Genomic DNA, 19,898 nt, shown 5'->3' with positions numbered 1-19,898 from the left:
AAACCTCTGTTGAAACAAAAAAGGGGGATAAAAAAGATTAAAACTAGTAAAAACAAAGATATTCCTTAATTAGCTTACAATAAAGCAAGCAACAACAGCTTTCCAATACATGGGAATAAAATGAAAAAGTAGTGAGTATGATCCATAAAGTATACATAAAAATATGTCCGTAAAGTGTGGGCAATAACTGGTTACATGAGCTAACAGCCCCCTTAAGTCTAACTAAGGAGACAAAATCCTAAGGAAAAGAGAGAGGGAAAGAGGAAAAACCCGGTGGGAACAAAACCCCCCTCAAAATATACACTAATTTTGCATGACATCTATTATGTTGCAATGTCCTTCACTGAAAGAAGGTCTCATAGAAAGTGAAAATGAAAATAAGTGGCATGGAAAGACCATATATCTGGTAGATGCTCGGACCTAGATGTAGAAGTTGGTCAATGATCATCGAATATTTATTCCCTTAGGAATTTAAAAAACCAAATACAAATGCAAGAAAGCTTCCCATTCTAGATAGAAATTGGTTGGAAGTGGAATCCAAATGTATGATGATGTCTCTAAAAATTGCTAGTAGTCTCCATGTTGATGTTGAAAGTTGTCATGATCAAATTAGGCATTCCAAGCCATACTGTTGAAGATGACAATCTACAATTTGATAAAGACCAATGGAGATCGTAGTCTAAAGACAAAGATGAAACCTCTAGATGTTGTTCAAATGTCTCTAAGACAATGTCAAAGTGTGACAAATGGTGATAAATCAAGGGAAATCGAGCAGGGTGCTAGATGGTTAGTTTAAACACAAATAAGCATATAAAACCAAATGAAAGCATTAAACTAGCTACTTATACCTTGCAAGAGAGGATCTCTCTTGTTCATCTGATTGAGCAAATGATGAAGTAGAGGCGCCCTAACGCTCCACTTGATTGGATGTGCTCTTATTTGGGATGTGGATTGCTCTCCAAATGCACAACAAGATTGGTGGATGATTTGATAAGTTTTGGATTTGGATTAGATGGTAATGGATAGATTTGGATTATGAGGCAAAATTTTGACATTATGGTGGCATGATGGATGATTTTGGATCTCAAATGGACAACATGAGGATATGATGGAAGTGGATGATTTGTGAGGAGAGGAGACTCCAATTTATAGATTGGAGGAGGCCAAAATTGAGGGTCAAGATTGATTTTGGGAAGAAGGGTTGAGATTGATTTGGGAGAGAAGACATGGATCAAGGTGCATGGGGAAAATAAAGAGGAATATAAAATTCCTTGGGGAGAGGGAAGAGGAATTAAAAATTCCAAAATAAAGGATGCATGGGGGGATTCAAAGAAATTTGAATTTCTTTGAAAGTCTCAAGGTTGATGTGACATGAGAGGAGGAATATAAAATGGGGAAAATAATGATAATCATGCTTCTAGAAGAATTAATTAGGCTAAGTGGAGGATAGAGAAAGTGATTTGTAGGAATCACTTTAGTTAGGCTAATTAATTAAAACTAATTAACTAAGTGGGTTTTAGAAGAAATAATGGTTGAGGTGGCCTTAGAAGAATGGGGAAATAATTAATTTATTGATAAATTAATTATTGGACTATAGTGATAAGATTGATTAAATTTAATTTAATTAACCTTAAGAAGAAGGGAATTAACACAATCAAACTAGTTATTTATGTTGACAAGTTTAAGTTAATTAAATATTAATTTAATTAATTTTAGGTGTCTATAGGTGATAAGATAAATTAGGTACCACCAAATATTTAGGTACAATGTCCATGGATGTAAGATGGTAGCTGGATCAAAGAGAATCTGGTACTACCATGATGGAAGCCAATATAGGCAAAGAGAGAACAAGAGAGTCTAAAGATGCACCGATAACATTAGTAGAGGATGAATCAATGGTGTTATCCTAGTTGATAATTTGGGACTCTACAAACAAGGATACAATGTTTGGGAGAAATGGGTCCTCATTAGAAAGACAAACAGATGAATTATCTTGTTTAAAATGAATAAGAGTCTCAATCAGTTAAGGTACAACATTTGTTTCTAAAAGAGGAGAAGGAACAACTTGAGATTTTAATGCACTCTGAAGTAAGAGTTGAAAAATATTATTTGAGAAATTAGGACACAATTCATGCCCATGTTGATTTCTCCCTAAATGTTTACATCGACAACCCTTATACATGATTCACTCCTCAAGATAAACGATACAAAAATTAAAATACTCAATACAGGATGTTCAATTTTAAAACAACTCTAATCTAGCCGAAAAAAAAATGTAGATGAAAGAGAAACATTTAAAGCAAGAATCAGATAGAATAAACTATATCATTAATTGATAATTTACATGAGTCACCAGAGATATATAAAAAATCTATTAAAACCAAAAAAAAAAAGGAAAAACAAGAATAGAACTTGTAAAAAAAGAGATATTCCTTAGCTTACAATAAAGCAAGCAACAACAATAAAGCAAGCAACAACAGTTTTTTACTACACAGGAATAAAACAAAAAGCAATAAGTATCATCCATAAAGAATGGATAAAAAAAGGTTTGTAAAGCATGGTAAATAATGGGTTACATGCGCTAACAATTTCAAGCTAGAACCATGCCACAGAGTGCCACCTGTATACTATTCTTCACTTGCAAATTAATTTTGGACAAGGTTAGCTTGTTTGAAGTATCAATCCTTAATTTTGACAGTAATTTATAATGAATTGTTGGTCAAAGATATTGTTGCATCATTAGGCAACTCCTCTTCTAAAAAAATTGAAATGTGATCCAAAGACAATTTGGTTAAGAAATCATGTGGACAACAAGTTGGGAATATTTTTGAAAGGCTTTTAAAGAATTCTGAAAGTGGCCAATGCATATAACACTCACCACAGACACAAAAACAGGTGATCCGTAGAAGAGGAAGATGACATATGTTGGAAAAAGTTATTTCCTATGCCTATCGTTCACGTACACGTCAGGAGAAACTATCATGCTCCCTCCTACTTGCTCCCGACGTGTAAGCAGTAGTTTGGAAGTGAATTAATTTTTGGTAGGAAAATTTGAATTTTCAAATTTTGTGGGAATTTTTTACATAGCAATACAAAAATAGAGGGAATGTTGCAATAGACAGTCTTTAAGTTTGGTAAAGAGAATGTTTTGAACAACAGTTCTAAGTTTTGAATAGTGGAATATTTAGTACTGTATGTGAAGAAGGTTGCAATGGGATAGTAAATAACTCCAAACAAAAGTAGAAGATACTGCAAAGCTCCAAGTGAGCAGAAAAAAAGGGGTTTTGAGCATCTCTGGATGATTGGTTGCAGTTCCAGATTGTTGTAGATAAATTTTTTTGTTATCAATATTGTATTCTAAGTTTGAAATGACTTTGTAAATATTATTTTTTATGAATGAATAGAAAGTAATTTACTTATCTTCAACTTGTTTGTTTGGGTTTTATTTTTTGTGGGTGTATTGGTAGTTTATAGGCTTTGTGAGTTGGATTTTAATCTTTCAAAGTAAAATAATCAGAGCATTTATATTTTGTATCGGATTTGGATTTGAATCCTTCAATTTGGTATTAGATTTAGAAGGCCCTAAGTCCTTAGTGGGTTGGGCAATTTTTTTGGGTGTTGAAGTTTGTTGTGTTAGAGACATGGTTGGAGAAGATAGAAAGAGCTGGCAACAACCACCATCTTTTAATGAACAAAATTGTAATGTTTGGAAAAAAAATAAAAAATACTATAATAGTTGCAAATGATTTGTGGGAGCTTGTGCTCAGTGGGTTCATAGATGTGACTAACCCAACTTAGCTTGCAACTCTCACAAACAACCAAAAGATCTAGCTGAAGGAGACAAGGAGGAAATATACTAAGTCATTGAGTTTGATAGAAATAGCTTTGACAGAGACCTTTTATCAGATTAGATTTTCCAATTGGTTGTTCTCAAATCTGAAAAATATCTTCACCAAATTCTCCCTTAGGACTGCTCCAAATATGTGTCTAATTTCAAGTCATGAATGTTTGAGATTTTCTACTCATAAAGTCTTCACATATCCTCCTTAAATTTTCTCTTAATCTCTTCTCTAATCTGGCTTAAAAATTAGAACCATATTACATAAATTGATTACGAAATGATCCTCACTAGTCTTCTACTTATACACATTTAATCGATATCTTCATCCAACAGTCACCTCTCTTTGACCAAAATTAATTTAATAATAATAATTTAATTATTTTGATCCCATCCCAAAGGGTGTACTTCTTTATAATACGTCCTAAGTAGACCCTAACTTCCCTTTGCACTAGTCGGCCTTCCTCATCCTATTGAAAATATTAAATGTAAATAAATCTAGCTTCGCCCTTGATTTGGGTCAACCATTGTTGGGAGAATATTAATATTATTTTTGTCCTTTATTCTTTGAATGCCTAGAGTTTAGAATTAGTGGGTGTGTGGGTTTGATATCATAGCAAGGACATGACAACTTACTCGAAATCCAAATTCAAATGAAACTCTAAAAGTGAGTTAAATCTTTCTTTGAAAATCAATGATTTATTTTGACTTATATGCTACCTTAGGCTCTTTAAAGGATTGTAGATTTGTTTATTTATCCATCCAAGGGTCAAATTAACACCATTTGGTACATAAAATTAATTTCTTATAAATGCCAAAGGGAATATTCATAAGAAAATTTTAAAATATATTTTATACATAATCAAGTAGATTTCTAAATCCTTAGGAAATGATAAGATATTATAATAATTAAAAGACTAAACAAAATAAAATAAAAATATTTAGTAGATAATAATATAATTACTCAATTCCACAATTGACTTTGATGTTATACTAGTTTACATAAAGAATTATTGTAATACTCGTATGAGTATATTGAAATGGTGGAAATACATTCATATTGTTATTTACAAAGTAACTTGTCATGTTTCATCCAGACACATCAAACACATCAAGAAATAATAATTGAAGCAACACAAGTCAAAAAAGAATATGCATAGACTCATCCTACATCACACCTCTAATTAATCTTAACATGTGTAAAAGATTATATAATTAATGTTTATCAAATAATTAGCATTATGGTTATAGATTCTCAATTCCACACAATAATTATCACATATACAATATGCATACATCTAAAAAAAATCAATATAAATTTAAAATAATCTAATAACATATGATTATATAAATAAACTTTTGACAAATTAGTATAGGTTTCAAGGATGAAAGCCACACAAGACTCCCTGGTTGTTTCTGAAAGATTCCTCTAAAAAGCTCACTATGTTGGACAAAGGTAAAGATATCTACTTGGAAAGGAAGTTGGAGTTCTATTCCACCCAGTAAGCCATTGGTTTGTGTTTTTGGTGGGAGAGTGTTTTTGTTTATTTGTTTCTTTTGTTTTGTTGTGTCTAGCATCTGGTTCTAGTGTCTAGGTTTGTTAGTGTTAGTGGTTGCTGCTTGGTCTTTTTTTTGGGTAGCAGGTTTTTGTTCATGGGTTCTCACTCCTCATGAGCCCTGGATTTTGTCGCCTTTTACTGTGGATATGTAAAGGTTTGTGCCTCTCCCAATTTGATATTTTCAGAACTTATGACAAATTATACATCAAATTGACAACAACATTTACTATAAATGAAACTATCATGACATTATTACAATATCATATATACATCATTAATCTTTTACAATGTCTACCATTCTATTTTCTTATTTTGCATTAAGAAGATCTTGCATGCCATAATGGTTTTACATATTATCTGAACATATATGAGGAGGTCTACTTCCTTAAGTATTCAGGTTTTACATTCTTGCAAATCCAAGACCGCCTTGCTCCATCTCCCACACAACTTTCTTGAATATCTCCATCTACAACACAAACATGAGTTATTAGCGTCCTTCAATCTCAATTACTTCGCTGGAGAACTGCAAAAAAAATCATAAAATAGCATGCCCTGGGCCATATTTGAGTTAGATTTAATCTAATGGCATATCGTGAGTTCTCAAGGGTAAAGATAAAATACTTTCAAAGCTTGATAAACATTCTTGTTCCATTTCCTGGATGCATAGTCCACAGCTGTTTACATAAGATGCTTCCATTAGATTGCCTAATTGGAGGATGATTGGTTTTGAAAAATAGAAATAGATTTCATAAGATTCTTTCATTAGATTGTATAATGTTTGGGCTGAAGAGTTACAACCTTTGTTTAGTCCACTATGTAGAGCCTCTATGGGATTTGCATGCCATGCATGAACTAATCCTGCTTCTTTGGCCTCCATTACATTGAAGCGTCGACTATTAAAAAACACAAACTTTTCACTACAGTTTTATGCATATTCCTAGACTAGACTTGATATCTATAATATAGAAAGAAAACATGAACGGTGATTTTTGGGTGTACTTTACCCTGTCAGAAGAGCTTCATGATAAGCTGCAGGAGTGAGCTTAGAACGAAGTAGTTCTGAGTTTCCTGGTGTCAAAGACATCCCAATGTTCACCTGTACTTCCAGTCGTGTCATAAAATAAATTTAGTCAAAATAAATCAGGCAACTAAGGAGCACAGAGCTTAAGAGAAGGGTTTATCAATTATCTCACCACCTTTTACCATTTACTGCCTAACCTCTCAACCATTATCTATTCTCAATTATTACGAAGTTGAGGAAGTTTGCTTACCTCATTCATGAAAATAAAGCCATGGGTAGAGCTCATTAAGCGGTAGTCCTAAGCCAATGCAAATATACACCCTGCTCCGACTGCATGGCCCCTGCTCCATTCATTGCTTAATACAAACTACAATTAATCTACTGTGAGCCAATGCATAGTTGACCTTATTTTTATAAACTAATTGCCTCTTTAGGACTCTAACCTTATAACAGCTACTGTTGGAATGCTAAAGCACAGCAATCTGGAGGCCAAGTTTTGAAAAGATTGCAGATAGGATTCAAGCAATCATTCAACTGTAAGTTGTAAGATTCTTATATGTATCTTTGTAAGAAACCAAATCTTAAAATCACTGAATTCTTTCTTAAAGTGAGAATCATATTCAGAAATCATGTGTCACCTTGGCCGTGTTAAGATCAACTTGTCTCAAGTATTTTGCATCCATCCCGTTGGAAAAGAACTTTCCCTGCAGTAAAAGAAATCCTTTAGTCTTTGATAGATTGTTTCACCCTTTAAGCCCTTTTGAAATACCAAATTTATCAGGGACAAACTTTTTTAACAAATTTAAATAACGTATATAGCTGGTTTGCTATAAAAATGGTGCAAATTACCTCATTTGTTGTAACAAGAACTGTTGCACTTTTATCTCCCTCCACCTGTCAAGATATCCATAAAACTATTGATTAACTAAAATACTATGACCGAACAAATAGCACATACCTTTGAGTTTATAAATATTTTTTCATACCTTATCCAAAGATTCGTTGATATTTCGGATTGCCGCAGGATCGAAGCTGCACAAGCGAAACCAAACTAGCAGAATAAACTTGATAGCAAAAGAACATCTATTTAGAAATTAAAGATATAATTCAAAATTGAAGTGAGGCAGCTTACAAATGCTTGTCACGTCCTCCAAATGTCAAAAGATAAATACCACCCGCTTCAGACTTTAATTCACAGAAGTTTTCTTCTTCTTCTACTACTTCATATTTCTTCGCCATCCTAAACCAAAATACTTCTTCTAAGGCCGGCAAATTCTCAAAACTTTAACGACATTAATTAACTAGTTGGCTTATGCATATATAGAGAATGAAGAGGACAGAGTGCAATGTTTAGAGAACAAGGGCAACGCTTAAACGGCCGGCTTTTAGGGTTGATTCTTTTTGGGTTTCAATGTAAATCGGAATTGTAAACTTTTGTCGTATGATAAAGAAGCATTGCATTAGTTGCCAACTTCAATCATAACAAAAGGCAAAAACACTCTTCATTTTACTGTTCCTCGTCTCTTTCTTTGTTTTGGAGGTTGGTTTTCTCTACGTATTTGGTAATGTGTAAAAATCTGTCTTGTCTATTTTTCTTATCGTCTCTGATTTTTTAATTGTTGTTTTGTGTTGAATTAAACTTTAAATTGCTTTCAATTTCTTGACAGTAAATCTGACAGCCAGATGAAATAGATCATGATTCATATCGCCATTAGCGTATTCAGCAGTTAATCATAGCGTAGTGTTGGAGAATGAGGGTTTTGTATAATATTGTGGAGAATGCAATCAGCATGTTATCATGATGTAAACTTAGAGACGCACTCTTTGTTATATTGTCTTTGTTGTTACAAAATTATATATCTGAAGGGAAGCTTTAGAAAAATGTTTCAATTACCCTTGTCATGTTATTCTGAAAATAAGTGATTTTATGTATCATCAGTTTCATTAGTTTAAAAATTAACGGAGTTAGAGGTTTCTGCTTTTGTTTGTAAAGCACAGTACAAATAAAAAGAGAGAGTTTAGCAAAACGAATTACAAATGATGCCCAATATCAAAATAGAAAAACAAGATTAGAATAGAATGATACAGCAGTATAGAAATACTATTTGGAAAATCAGATAAAGACAACAAGATTAGAATAGAATGGTGTTGAATCAAAGTTACAGCAGGATCAAAATAGTATTTGGAAAATAAGATAAAGACAAAGGAGTTGCAGAAGATTTTGGCACAAGAAATGTAGTTTATGTCTCAATAACTTTGTAGATTGTTTTTTAAATTTTTCAGTAGGTCTCAGGTCAATAGTTCATGTATTTCATATATTGGATTATGATTTAGATATTTCAAACACCAATCAACGATGTGGAGAGATTTTTTATTTTATATCATATTTCGAAATTTATTATTATATTTATATTTTTATACAGTGATATATGACATTTTAAATTATTAGTAAAAGATAAAAGTTTATGATAGGAAAACATGATATATTATTTCAAAATTTATGTTGGAATTTATTTATTGTCCTGAGCCCTTCAAGTGTGCCCCACGTAAACTCCACCTACCTCTCAAGAGTGCAGCTACAACAAATAGCCTAGAGGAAGATTGACTTTGGGATCTTAATCCCATTTGCTCCTGACGTGAACAACAAGATTGGAGAGGAATTAATGAAGGTAGTTGAGAGTTTGAATTTGAATTTGATGGGGAATTATTGTGTGGACAACAAGTAGACAAAAGGGGAGAATGTTCTCCATAATGTGCATGTGTTGAGAAGAGCACAAGAAGAAGAAGCAACACAAAGAGAATGTGTAGAAGCTAGACAACAGTCTAAGCAGAGAAGAAGAATTTTGTAAACAACAACAGTTTGTAGGTGTGCATGTGATATGTCAATAGAGCAAGATATCTCGTGACTATGTGCAGCTCCAAGTGAGCATTAGTTTGTAGTGAGCTTTGAGAAGCTCTGTTTTGTTTTTGTATGGTTGAATGCAGCTCCTGATCATTGCATGTAGATTAGAAATCAATAGTCATTTTTGATTTTGTAGTTATGTATTTTGTTTTGTCATTTCCAGTCTTTTAATAGAAAGCAAAAGAAATTGCATGTCTCCTAGATTTATTGTTGAATCTTGTTGGTTTGTATTCCCAGTTGATTGGGAAACAAAGTTACAATCTCTATGGTTTGGCTTTTGAGCTTGAATGCTCCAGCCTTATGTAATTGATTTTTGACATGGTATTAGAGTTATAGAGCCTAAATCCTTGTGAGTAGGGCATTTGTTTTTTCTAGGTGTTTGAGTTTTGTGTGTAGGAGACATGGTTGGAGGTGAAGGAAAGAGCTGGCAGAAGCCATTGTCCTTTAATGGACAAAATTATGATGTTTGGGCCAAGAAGATGAAAACCATCATGGTTGCAAACAATTTGTGGCAACTTTGTGTCACTGGGTTTGTGGATACAACTGACCCAATTCAGTATGTTGCGCTCTCAAACAATCAAAAGAACCAACTGAGGGAGATAAGGAGAAAAGATTCTAAGGCTTTGGGTTTGATTGAGACAACCTTGACATAGACGATATTTCCCAGAATAGAAGCAACTAACTATGCTAAGGAAGTGTGGGAAATCCTCTAAACTAGCTACAAGGGGACTGATAAAGTCATATTGGTGAAGTTCCAAATGCTTAGAAGAGATTTTGAGACCCTTCAAATGAAGGACTGTGAGTCCATTTTAGAATTTTATACAAGAGTCTCTAGTTTATTGAACCATCCGAGGACAAATGGAGAAACCATAGAGGAGTAGAGGATTGTTGAGAAAATCCTTCAAAGCTTCACTTCAAAGTTTGATGGAATAGTGATTGTCATTGAGGAGGCAAAAGATTTGTCAATATTGACAATTGATGAGTTGATGGGATCTCTTCAAACCCATGAGAAACCTCTAAATAGGTCTACTACTTCTTCCCAAGAGAAAGCTTTCAAAGCTCAAGCCAATGCAAGAGGCAGGGGGAGAGGAAGAAGTAGTGGAAGGAGCTCAAGAGGTAGAGATCGTGTTGATCGTCATAGCTATTGCAGCCCAACAAAAATGGAAGGTGTTTCAAATGGATGTGAAGTCTGCCTTCCTTAATAGAGTGTTAAAAAAATAAGTTTATGTTGAACAGCCACCTAGTTATTAAGTTTTGGGTCATGAAGGCAAGGTATATAGGCTAAAGAAGGCTCTTTATGGGATGAAGCAAGCTCCACGAGCATGATACAACAAGATTGACTTATATTTGATGAGCATGACTTTGGGAAAAGCGACGGTGAGCCCACTCTTTGGATCAAGACAGTTGATGGTAAGATTCTTATTGTTGTCTTGTATGTTGACTATTTAGTTTTCACTGGGGATGATGATTTCCTCATTGCTGATTTTGAAGAGGCCGTTAAAAGAGAGTTTGAGATGACAGATCTAGGTCTCTTTAGGTATTTTCTAGGCATAGAAGTAAAACAAATGCATAATGGTATATTTATCTCTCAAGAAAGTTATGCTAGTGAGATCTTGAATAGATTTAGAATGTATGGTAGCAAGTCTGCACCAACACGAACAGCCATAGGACTTAAGCTGAGTAAGGAAGATTGCAACAACAGTGTTGATCTAGCCAGATTTAAGAGTTTGGTTGAATGTTTGATGTATTTTATAGCAACTAGGCCTAATATAATGCATGTAGTGAGTCTGATTTCCAGATTTATGGAGACTCCAAAGAACATGCATTGGCAAGAGGGTAAGAGAATCCTAAGGTATGTGAATGGCACCAATGGATATGGCATTTTCTATAGTGTTGTAAATGATTTTAGGCTGGTTGGTTACACAGATCGTGATTGGGCAAGAAGTGTATATGATAGGAAGAACACATCGAGTTGTGTTTCATTTGGGTTCGTTTGTAATCTCATGGGATTTAAAGAAGCAACTCATTTTTGCCCTATCAATAGCTAAGGCTGAGTATATAGCAATGAATGCAACAACATGTCAAGCTATTTGGCTAAGAAGAATCTTGGAAGATTTGAAGGAAGAACAAGATGATGGAACAACAATTTGTTTGTGACAACGTTTCCTCAATTGCATTGAATGAAAACCCCGTGTTTCATGGAAGAAGGAAGCACATTGAGATCAGGTATCACTTCATTAGAAGTTTAGTTGATAATGGTGAAATAAGAATGGAGTTATGTAGGCCTGAACAACAACTAGTAGACATTTTCACCAAGCCATTGAGTAGAGACAACTTTGAGCTCCTAAGTAGAAATTTGGGTGTAGTTATTTTTTATCATGATTGATTTGTTTGTTGGCTTAGAACAAAGGGGGAGTGTCATCGAATTTATTTATTGCCTTGAGCCCTTCAAGTCAGTCCCCACTTAAACTCCACCTACCTATCAGGAGTGCAGCTACAACAAACAACCTAGAGGAATATTTACTTTGGGATCCTCATCCCATTTGCTCCTAACATGAACAACAAGACTGCAGAAGAATTAATGAAGGTAGTTGAGATTTTGAATTTGAATTTGAGGGGGAATTATTGTGTGGATAGCAGGTAGACAAAAGGGGGGAGTGTTGTCCAGAATGGACATGAGCAGAGAAGAGCAGAAGAAAAAGAAGCAACAAAAAGAGAATGTGCAGAAGCTAGACAACAGTCTAAGCAAAGAAGAAGAATTTTGTAAACATCGGTAGCTTGTAGGTGTGCATGTGCAGCTCTTGATTGTGTGCAACTCCAAATGAGCATTAGTTTGTAGTCTGTATGGTTGAATGTAGCTCCTAATCGCTGCCTATAGATTAGAAATCAATAGTCATTTTAGAGTTTGTAGTTATGTATTTTGTTTTGTCATTTCCAGACTTTTAATAGAAAGCAAAAGAAATTGCATGTCACCTAATTTTATTGTTGAATCTTATTGAATCTTATTGGTTTGGCTTTTGAGCTTGAATGCTCCAACCTTATGTAATTTCTTTTCACAATTTATAATTTATACTATTTTATAATATTTTTTATATAGAATACTTATTAATTTATAATATTTTCAAAGAAAAAATATAAATGATTCTTTTTTATAATTGAAAATATAAGACTATCTAGCATATTTTTTGATTTTAAAATATATTAATCTAAAAATTATTATTAATTATAACAGTAAATTTATAATTTAAACTTTTACGCAAACATTATTGATTCAATTCTTATCATCGACTGCCTAACCTCCAACACTTTCTATTTAAGAAATTCCAAATCTATTTATACAAGTACTAAGAATTATAGAGATTGTTAAATATTAAAAAATTGCATACTTCATTCATAAAATAAAGTCCTAAGTCTATTTATTGTTAAATAGACCTAACAATGGAAATACAAGTAGTGAGAAGTATAGACTGTTGAATATAAGAAAACTGCATACCTCATTCAGGAAAATAAAGTTTTGGGTAGAGCTGATTCAATGAGCCAATGCAAGCATACACCCTGCTCCAACTGCATGGCCCCTGATTCATTCATTTATTAGTACAAACTACAATTAATCTATTGTTTGTCAATGCATAAGTAATATTTTGATAAACTAATTGCCTCTAAAGACCTCACAAACAGCAATCTGAAGGCGAAGATTTGAAAAGATTGCAGTTAAGCCTGCTTATGATATCACAAACAACGAGGATGTCTATTTAAACATTAAGATAGAAGTGATAAGTAGTTATAATCTTCAACTGCATATTCCATACTTATTGCAAGCAATAGTATTCTCTCTAAAGAGGGAGCAATTTCGAATAAATCGCCTACTCTAACGTCATATTACTATAGAAAAATTATTTGGCTTGTTATAATCTTAGAAGTTATAATCTTGAGCTGCATATTCTGTACTTCCTGCAAACAAAAGTATTCTCTATAAAGACAGCCATTTCTTAACACTACTTGGCTTGCTTATGTCTAATGAATCGCCTAGTCTAACGTGTCATTCCTCCCTTGAGAATCAATTCAAAGAATTTGTCTATCGACCCGTTGAAAACAACTAAAATAATTGTTCTAAGGGGGGTGATTTCCTGACAATTCTGATAATTTTACGATATCAGCAAGAAAGTTGGCTTCTATTGATCGAATGATAGCCGACTCAAGTTAGAATCAGATTCCAAGGGAAATAAAAGTCGTCATCTTTTCTCGTGTATAGCTGTATGATGAAGTCAGGTAAATCTGATTTCATATTTTATTATCTTCATGATATCAAAGTAGTCTATGTGATCTAAGAATAATACATGATTTTCTAAAAACATGACATCAAAGTCTTATATAGTCTTGTTTAGATCCGATCTTCAACAATGAATTGTGGCTCTCCTCTAAGGAGATGGAACAATCAAGTTATGACTCATTGTAACAAGTATATCGGCATTAGATTATGGTCTATTGTTTGTGAAGTGATACTTTTGTATAATATTATAATGAATGTAATTGTTATGTGATCATGGTGTAATTTTGGAGATTGATTCTATTAAGATTAATAGAATGATGAATAGAGATATTAATTGCAAATCAGTATTTTCATAGAATCATAGTTCTCTTGTGGTTGATCTAGATGGTGTAGCATTTTAAGTAAGCTTAAACAACACACTCTTAAGATATCTTGACATTTTTGGTCTCTAGATATCTCATCTCCATGATGGATCATGAAGCATGGTCTAAACATTGCACACAATTTAATCCAAAAGTTTAACAACAAAAATTGTGGGCTATGGAAACTACGTGACACTAACACATGCTCTAAGCTTTGACTTATTTAGGTGGGTCACCTGATATCAAACTATTTTTTCCAATAAGACTACCTATTAGTGTGATTTCAAATGAGTCACCAAAGAAGGTCAAAGCTCAAAGTGTGTTGTTTAAGAAAAAATGTATTCTAGCCTAGGATGAAACATTAAATAGCATTGTGTAGGACAATCATCAATTGAATTTTATTGTATCATAATCATCGCCACCATCAAGAAATTCAATCCATATGTGTCAATTTTGTCGATATGACCAATTTTTATCACCTTATCCAATCTTAAAATTATTTCTAATAACATATAAATTTTGTCATAACATTGCTTTGTTGATTTTAATTATTGATAACTTGTAAGGAAACATATGGGGTTGGTGGAACATAACTTTAATATTTTTGCTAATTATCCATTATGTTTAATAGTCTTTTATATAGAAAGAAAGGTCCTATTAAACATTTAATCCAAAGCTTATTGTAAATATATTCTCTATTATATATTGAAGAGAAGCTTTATAAATTCCAATCAACTAAATTTGTTTCTTTCATTAATTCAATTTTTTTTTTTTTTTTTTCAAATTAAGATAAGTTTATGGTTTGATGAATATTGGATCTTTCCTTCTAAAAAATAAAGCATAGTTTAAATTAATCTTGTCCAACTATTGTTCTATATAGAGGAACCATGTGGTAGTATCTCAGAATGTATAAAAGATGTTAGTTTAACAACCTTTTATGTTGCACCATTGGTTGGAGCAATATGGGTTTGTTCAATAGTGGGTTCTAATAAATTTTGCAAAGATTGAATGAAGAAAATGTGGTTGGTGTAACAAATGCTGCATTGCACCTTTCTGAAATGTTTTAAAGTTTTTTAGCATTGCACTATTGGTTAGGATTTGTTGTTTTGTAAAGGTTGGGTCCCTCAATTCAAGTGAACTTAAAAAAACAAAATAATTTGGAACCATTGATTATATTCTTAGACCAATGGTGTGTACAACATATGGATTTTATCAATTGGACAACTTCATATTATTGCACTATTGGTTGTATAATCTAATTCAACCTTTTAAGTGATTCCACCATGAAGATAAATGGTTGCACTTCCCAATGCCACATGGTGACACCACACTCATAATTAAAATTATGATGCAAGCATGGATGGAGGGTATAGAGGCAAGATTGTCCAACAATATAGCTAAGCATAAAAATAATAGAAATATCTTATAACAAAAAGAACTCATTGATTCAATATAACAAAATTATTACAACATGCTCTATGGCCTATTACATGTAGGATCTTGATTGGCTCATAGGCCTTCATATGATTATTATAAGATTACATGAAAACATGACAATACGATCTAGGAACAAAACACAAAATCAAACTCTTCACTTTTAACTCTTTTGTGTTATTTATAGTACCAAATATTTGAGATGCAAATGAAAAAAAATAATGATGTTGTGGTGGTGAAAAATTGGGGTTTCCACAATTAGATATAGTAGGAACCACTATTTTTTACTTGGGAACCATTACATTAGGGAAAGATAAGAATTTTATAGATCTAAACCTAATAGATCTAGATATTTATTAGATTCTATGGATCTTCAATGAGCCTCTTCTTTCCCTTGAGTAGAGTCGAATTATTGAAGATGTTGAAATTAGGGTAAATGTGCAAGAATTGATGTAAAAATGCAAGAACAAGAAGTTATATTTGGCGAATTGAGACATAAACCTGGATCCAAGGAATGTAAATGTATTTGTATCTATTCCTTGAAGAAGCTCTTGATTTTTTGGGAGTGTAACGATGGTCACTTTGGTCCTCCACACTTTTCAAACTCTAATGGGGGATCAATTATGAATATTGTCGATCTATGCCTACTCGTGTGCATAGTAGATAAGGGAAATAGGTTAGGAATAGGGGTTTGCCTAAGCCAAACCCTAGATTTTGGAATTAACCATGAAATAGAAATGCAATATGATTGAATTGCAGTAATGGAAATGTTCTCCTTTTGAGGGAGGTGTTGAATAATGATTGAAACACAAATACTATACCTCCTTGTGAATATTTGTTTGTCTCCACATATAATTAGGGTTTCATGGTCTTCAATAACATAGAAAATGAATACAAATGTCAACTCCAATGCATGACTCTTGACTCTATCTATGTTCCAATGCTTGAAAGAAGACTAATTTATTACTCACTTGAACTTGAATGCATGATTGTGTTTTCAGATATATCAAAATAAGAGGGGCAGTGCTCCTTTTATACCTTCTCATCGAAAACAACTTAATTTTCCAACATGAGCCAATACGAGGTCATGATTCTTGACCAAATATTGTGACTCTAAACAGGGCCAAAGATGGGTTCTAATTGGGAGGACTAGGGTGTTGGCACCCTTGTCCTGACCAATCAAGAACCAAAATTAATAGGGGAAAATGAAGTTTAGGGTCAAAAACATGACAAATAAGCATGGTATGAACATAATAAAGTTTCCAATCAGGCCTCAGAACATGAATGCTAAGGTGAGGGCCCAAATCAGGATGAAATTATAAGGCAATACAATTTAGGACACTACAAATGTTAACTTCATAATCAAATCAAAGTAAAACATCTAGGTAAAGTTGAGCAAGGGAGTGTAAATAGATAAATAACTTCAAAAATAAATTCAAATACTGTCCATGACCTCATTGTTGAAATATTTTATCTAGAGACCAAATGGATCTATTAGGTTAGAGAGAGACCCTAAATTTATAAAATTTTGGAATGAGGTAATGATGATCAACATTTTATTATCAAATAAATTATGGAGAATGGTTGAGAGGACATCCCTAAGATATTTGAGGGAATTAAGGGTTGAGATGAAGGTAGTTAGTATGTGCATGACTAGGATGAATGCACTAAATTTACTAAGTGCTTGTGAGAATGAGGGAAATAAAGGCATATGCATCTAGAGAGGCTAGATTCTTGGGCTTGGTGGAGGGAATAATGGAACCATAGGGACAAGTGTTCTTAGGTGCCCACTATTCTTGTAATGTCTTGAGGCAATATAGGCATAATTAGATAATAATATTTTTTAATTATTGTTGGCATGTTCAGGTGGAAATATATGGAAATAAGTAAATATTTATTTATTAGGCGAGATAGAAAATGTGGTTAATTAAATAATATTATAATTTAATGAGTGTATAAGGCCTTAGATGAAGGGGACAAGTCCAAGGTGATGAAATTGGTTGGTTAATAATAGGTGAAGGAACTGACTAGGAAAATATTTTGGTGTCTACAAATTCCCCTCTTCAATACAATGCAACTAAATTGTTTTGAGTCTGTTGGTTAACAGATTTGCCCCCCTTTCTTTAAATTATATTTTTAATTACAATATGACTCATGCACACCCCTTTATGGAAGGAAAACAAAAAAACCAACAGTTGGGTGAATCGATTATAGGTTCATCTTGTGCATTAGAGGGCAACTCCTCGTGAGATTTACAATGAATTTTATGCAGAAAAATTTGAATTGAATACACTTTTAACTAGAAAGCACAAAAGGCTTTTGCATTCATTAATCAACACAAAAGAAAGCTCACAAAACAAAACTGAAAGAATATCTTGAAGATATATTTCAAATGAAGATCTCACAAACTCCTACTTCCACACATGTTCATTTCATAAACTCAAAATAAAGCAAATGCATAGCAGTATGAACAATGGTCAATTCTCTCTCATGCCTCATATGACAAGGGGGACCAGTACCATTTAATCCACAATGAATTTACTTGCAAATAATGAAATCAATGAATTTAGGAATACTGAGAGAACTGGTAAATGAAATGACATTTTTCATGCATCAACATATATCCCAACAAAGATTGTTAATCCATCAAACACACAAATTTAAAAGATTGCATCCAAAATATCATTTTTATTCAAATACTAGAGATATCAGTTCTGAAAAATTCAAGGAAATCAAATATGTTCCTCCCAATCATAGTTTTTCGGACCTTTACATAAAACTAACTTCTAACATAAATAGCCCCCAGGCTAATAGTTTGTTACATCATAACTAAAGTTTAACTTTAACCACAGGTTAAAGAAACTAATGGCTAAAAATAAAATAAACTAAAATAACAGTCGTAGATCGGCTAACAACTCATCCCTTGGTTGATTAGGAATACATCATGTTAGAGGAAGGTGATGATTTATCCTATTTTGTTGCAAAACTGTGCATGCCACGCCACTCCAAATGTGTTGCTGTGAAGTTTAGGATGACTTGAAAATAGGGGAGTCCAATATGCAAAATACATTGCTTCCAGACCTCCTTATCCATGTTTACCTGCGACACCTTTGCCTTATGCACCTCTAAATGATTAGAACAAATTGTGAGCATTGATTCTATTCTAGCTACCTTCAAGAAATCATTTGTAGTCAAGTATTTTGTTTCTTTGATGAACGATATCCTTTCCTGGAATATTTTCACCATCTCTGTAGAAGCTTTGATTGTCTGAGCATCTTCTTTCATATTAAGTTGGATGTCAATGCATTTAAGATCTTTTTGCATTGTGTCGATTAGATCTGTCAACCCTTTGAGCAATCTTGTAGATTCCTTGTGGCCCTGTTTGATGATTGAATTTTGCCACTCTACATTGTTCTTCAACATATATAGTACATTGTCATCCAAACTCTCCACAGGGTTCTCAACCAAGAACTTCATCACACAAAAATTTTGTACATCATTCATTTGCGTGAGTACTACCACCCACTTAGTCATTTTCTTCTCCCAGGAAACAACTTCTAATTCCAATTCTTTGCTTACAGTCACAACATCTTCGTATACTTTTACCAGACTGACAATATAATTTGAACCTTGTTGTATTATGAGATCAAGCGATTCATTGAACATCTCCACCACCATTCTATTCCTCTGAACCTGATCTAACATCTTTTGGTTCGTTGGAGATTTGGGGTCGAAGGATACTGCCACTTGTGATAATGGTTGAGAAATTGGATGGTGTATGGAATTAATGTATTCCGCCATTTGAGTGATGATCTACTTTATCTTGTTTTTATCCTTTTGTCCTTCCATGATATGTAAATCATCCTCTTCATGGAGGATTCCAAGTGTTTGACATCAACCGCTTGTGAAGCAACCCTCAAATCAATTTTTAAAGTATTCCGAGTCAAATATCCTCTACCTTCTAAACAATAATGAGGAACATCCAAAAAGTTAACTCCTTTAAGATACTTATGCATGAGAGTACAAGACCAAATTTTATATTGACAGGTACACCAACACCAGTATAATTTAGCAGAAAGAGCTTTTGCATTCAAGATAGCAGATTGAAGATGAAGACCCCCCTCCTTCTTTGGATTACACGTACAAAATCCCACTTAACTAGGCTTCACTTATAATATTGTAAATTACCAGTCCAAGGATTTTATGTGAAAGAGTATCAAATTCCTTAAGAAAATACATGAGGGTCGATAGGACAAACCATCTGTAGATAGGCAGAGTTAGGATCATAGATTGAAGAAGAGTCACCCTAGCAAATATGTGGATAACCATCTATGAGTCCAGTGATTAACCTTATGATGCAACTTATCCAACAATTATTGCCAATACAATCTAGGTATCTTACTAGAAGAAAGAGGGATACCCAAATAAACCAAAGGTAGAGAACCAATCTGAAACCTTAAAATGTTGACAATCCTTCTCTAAATAGCTTCAAAAGTATTGAAAAAATAGATA

General features: G+C 33.2%; 1 protein-coding gene and 1 long non-coding RNA gene across 2 annotated transcripts; both read right to left on the bottom strand.

The window, feature by feature from the left end:
* Positions 1–5,695: 5,695 nt before the first annotated feature.
* On the bottom strand, positions 5,696–6,703 carry LOC131875629 (uncharacterized). Its single transcript, XM_059220218.1, has 4 exons — positions 6,402–6,703; positions 6,196–6,290; positions 6,019–6,071; positions 5,696–5,863 (listed from the first exon to the last, which is right to left on the bottom strand). Exons 1-4 carry the CDS (start codon positions 6,512–6,514, stop codon positions 5,798–5,800), a joined length of 327 nt encoding a protein of 108 aa, XP_059076201.1. The 5' UTR covers positions 6,515–6,703; the 3' UTR covers positions 5,696–5,797.
* Positions 6,704–7,046: 343 nt separating this feature from the next.
* LOC131875630 (uncharacterized) lies at positions 7,047–7,450 on the bottom strand. The gene is made up of 3 exons (XR_009372441.1): positions 7,405–7,450; positions 7,268–7,312; positions 7,047–7,122 (listed from the first exon to the last, which is right to left on the bottom strand). It is a non-coding gene; the product is annotated as an uncharacterized LOC131875630 (long non-coding RNA).
* Between the last annotated feature and the right edge of the window lie 12,448 nt (positions 7,451–19,898).

The sequence above is a fragment of the Cryptomeria japonica genome, chromosome 5 (genome assembly GCF_030272615.1).
Source record: "Cryptomeria japonica chromosome 5, Sugi_1.0, whole genome shotgun sequence".
Lineage (NCBI taxonomy): Eukaryota > Viridiplantae > Streptophyta > Pinopsida > Cupressales > Cupressaceae > Cryptomeria > Cryptomeria japonica.
Note: the sequence above shows the minus strand (reverse complement) of the source record. Positions and strands in the feature narration are given on the sequence as shown.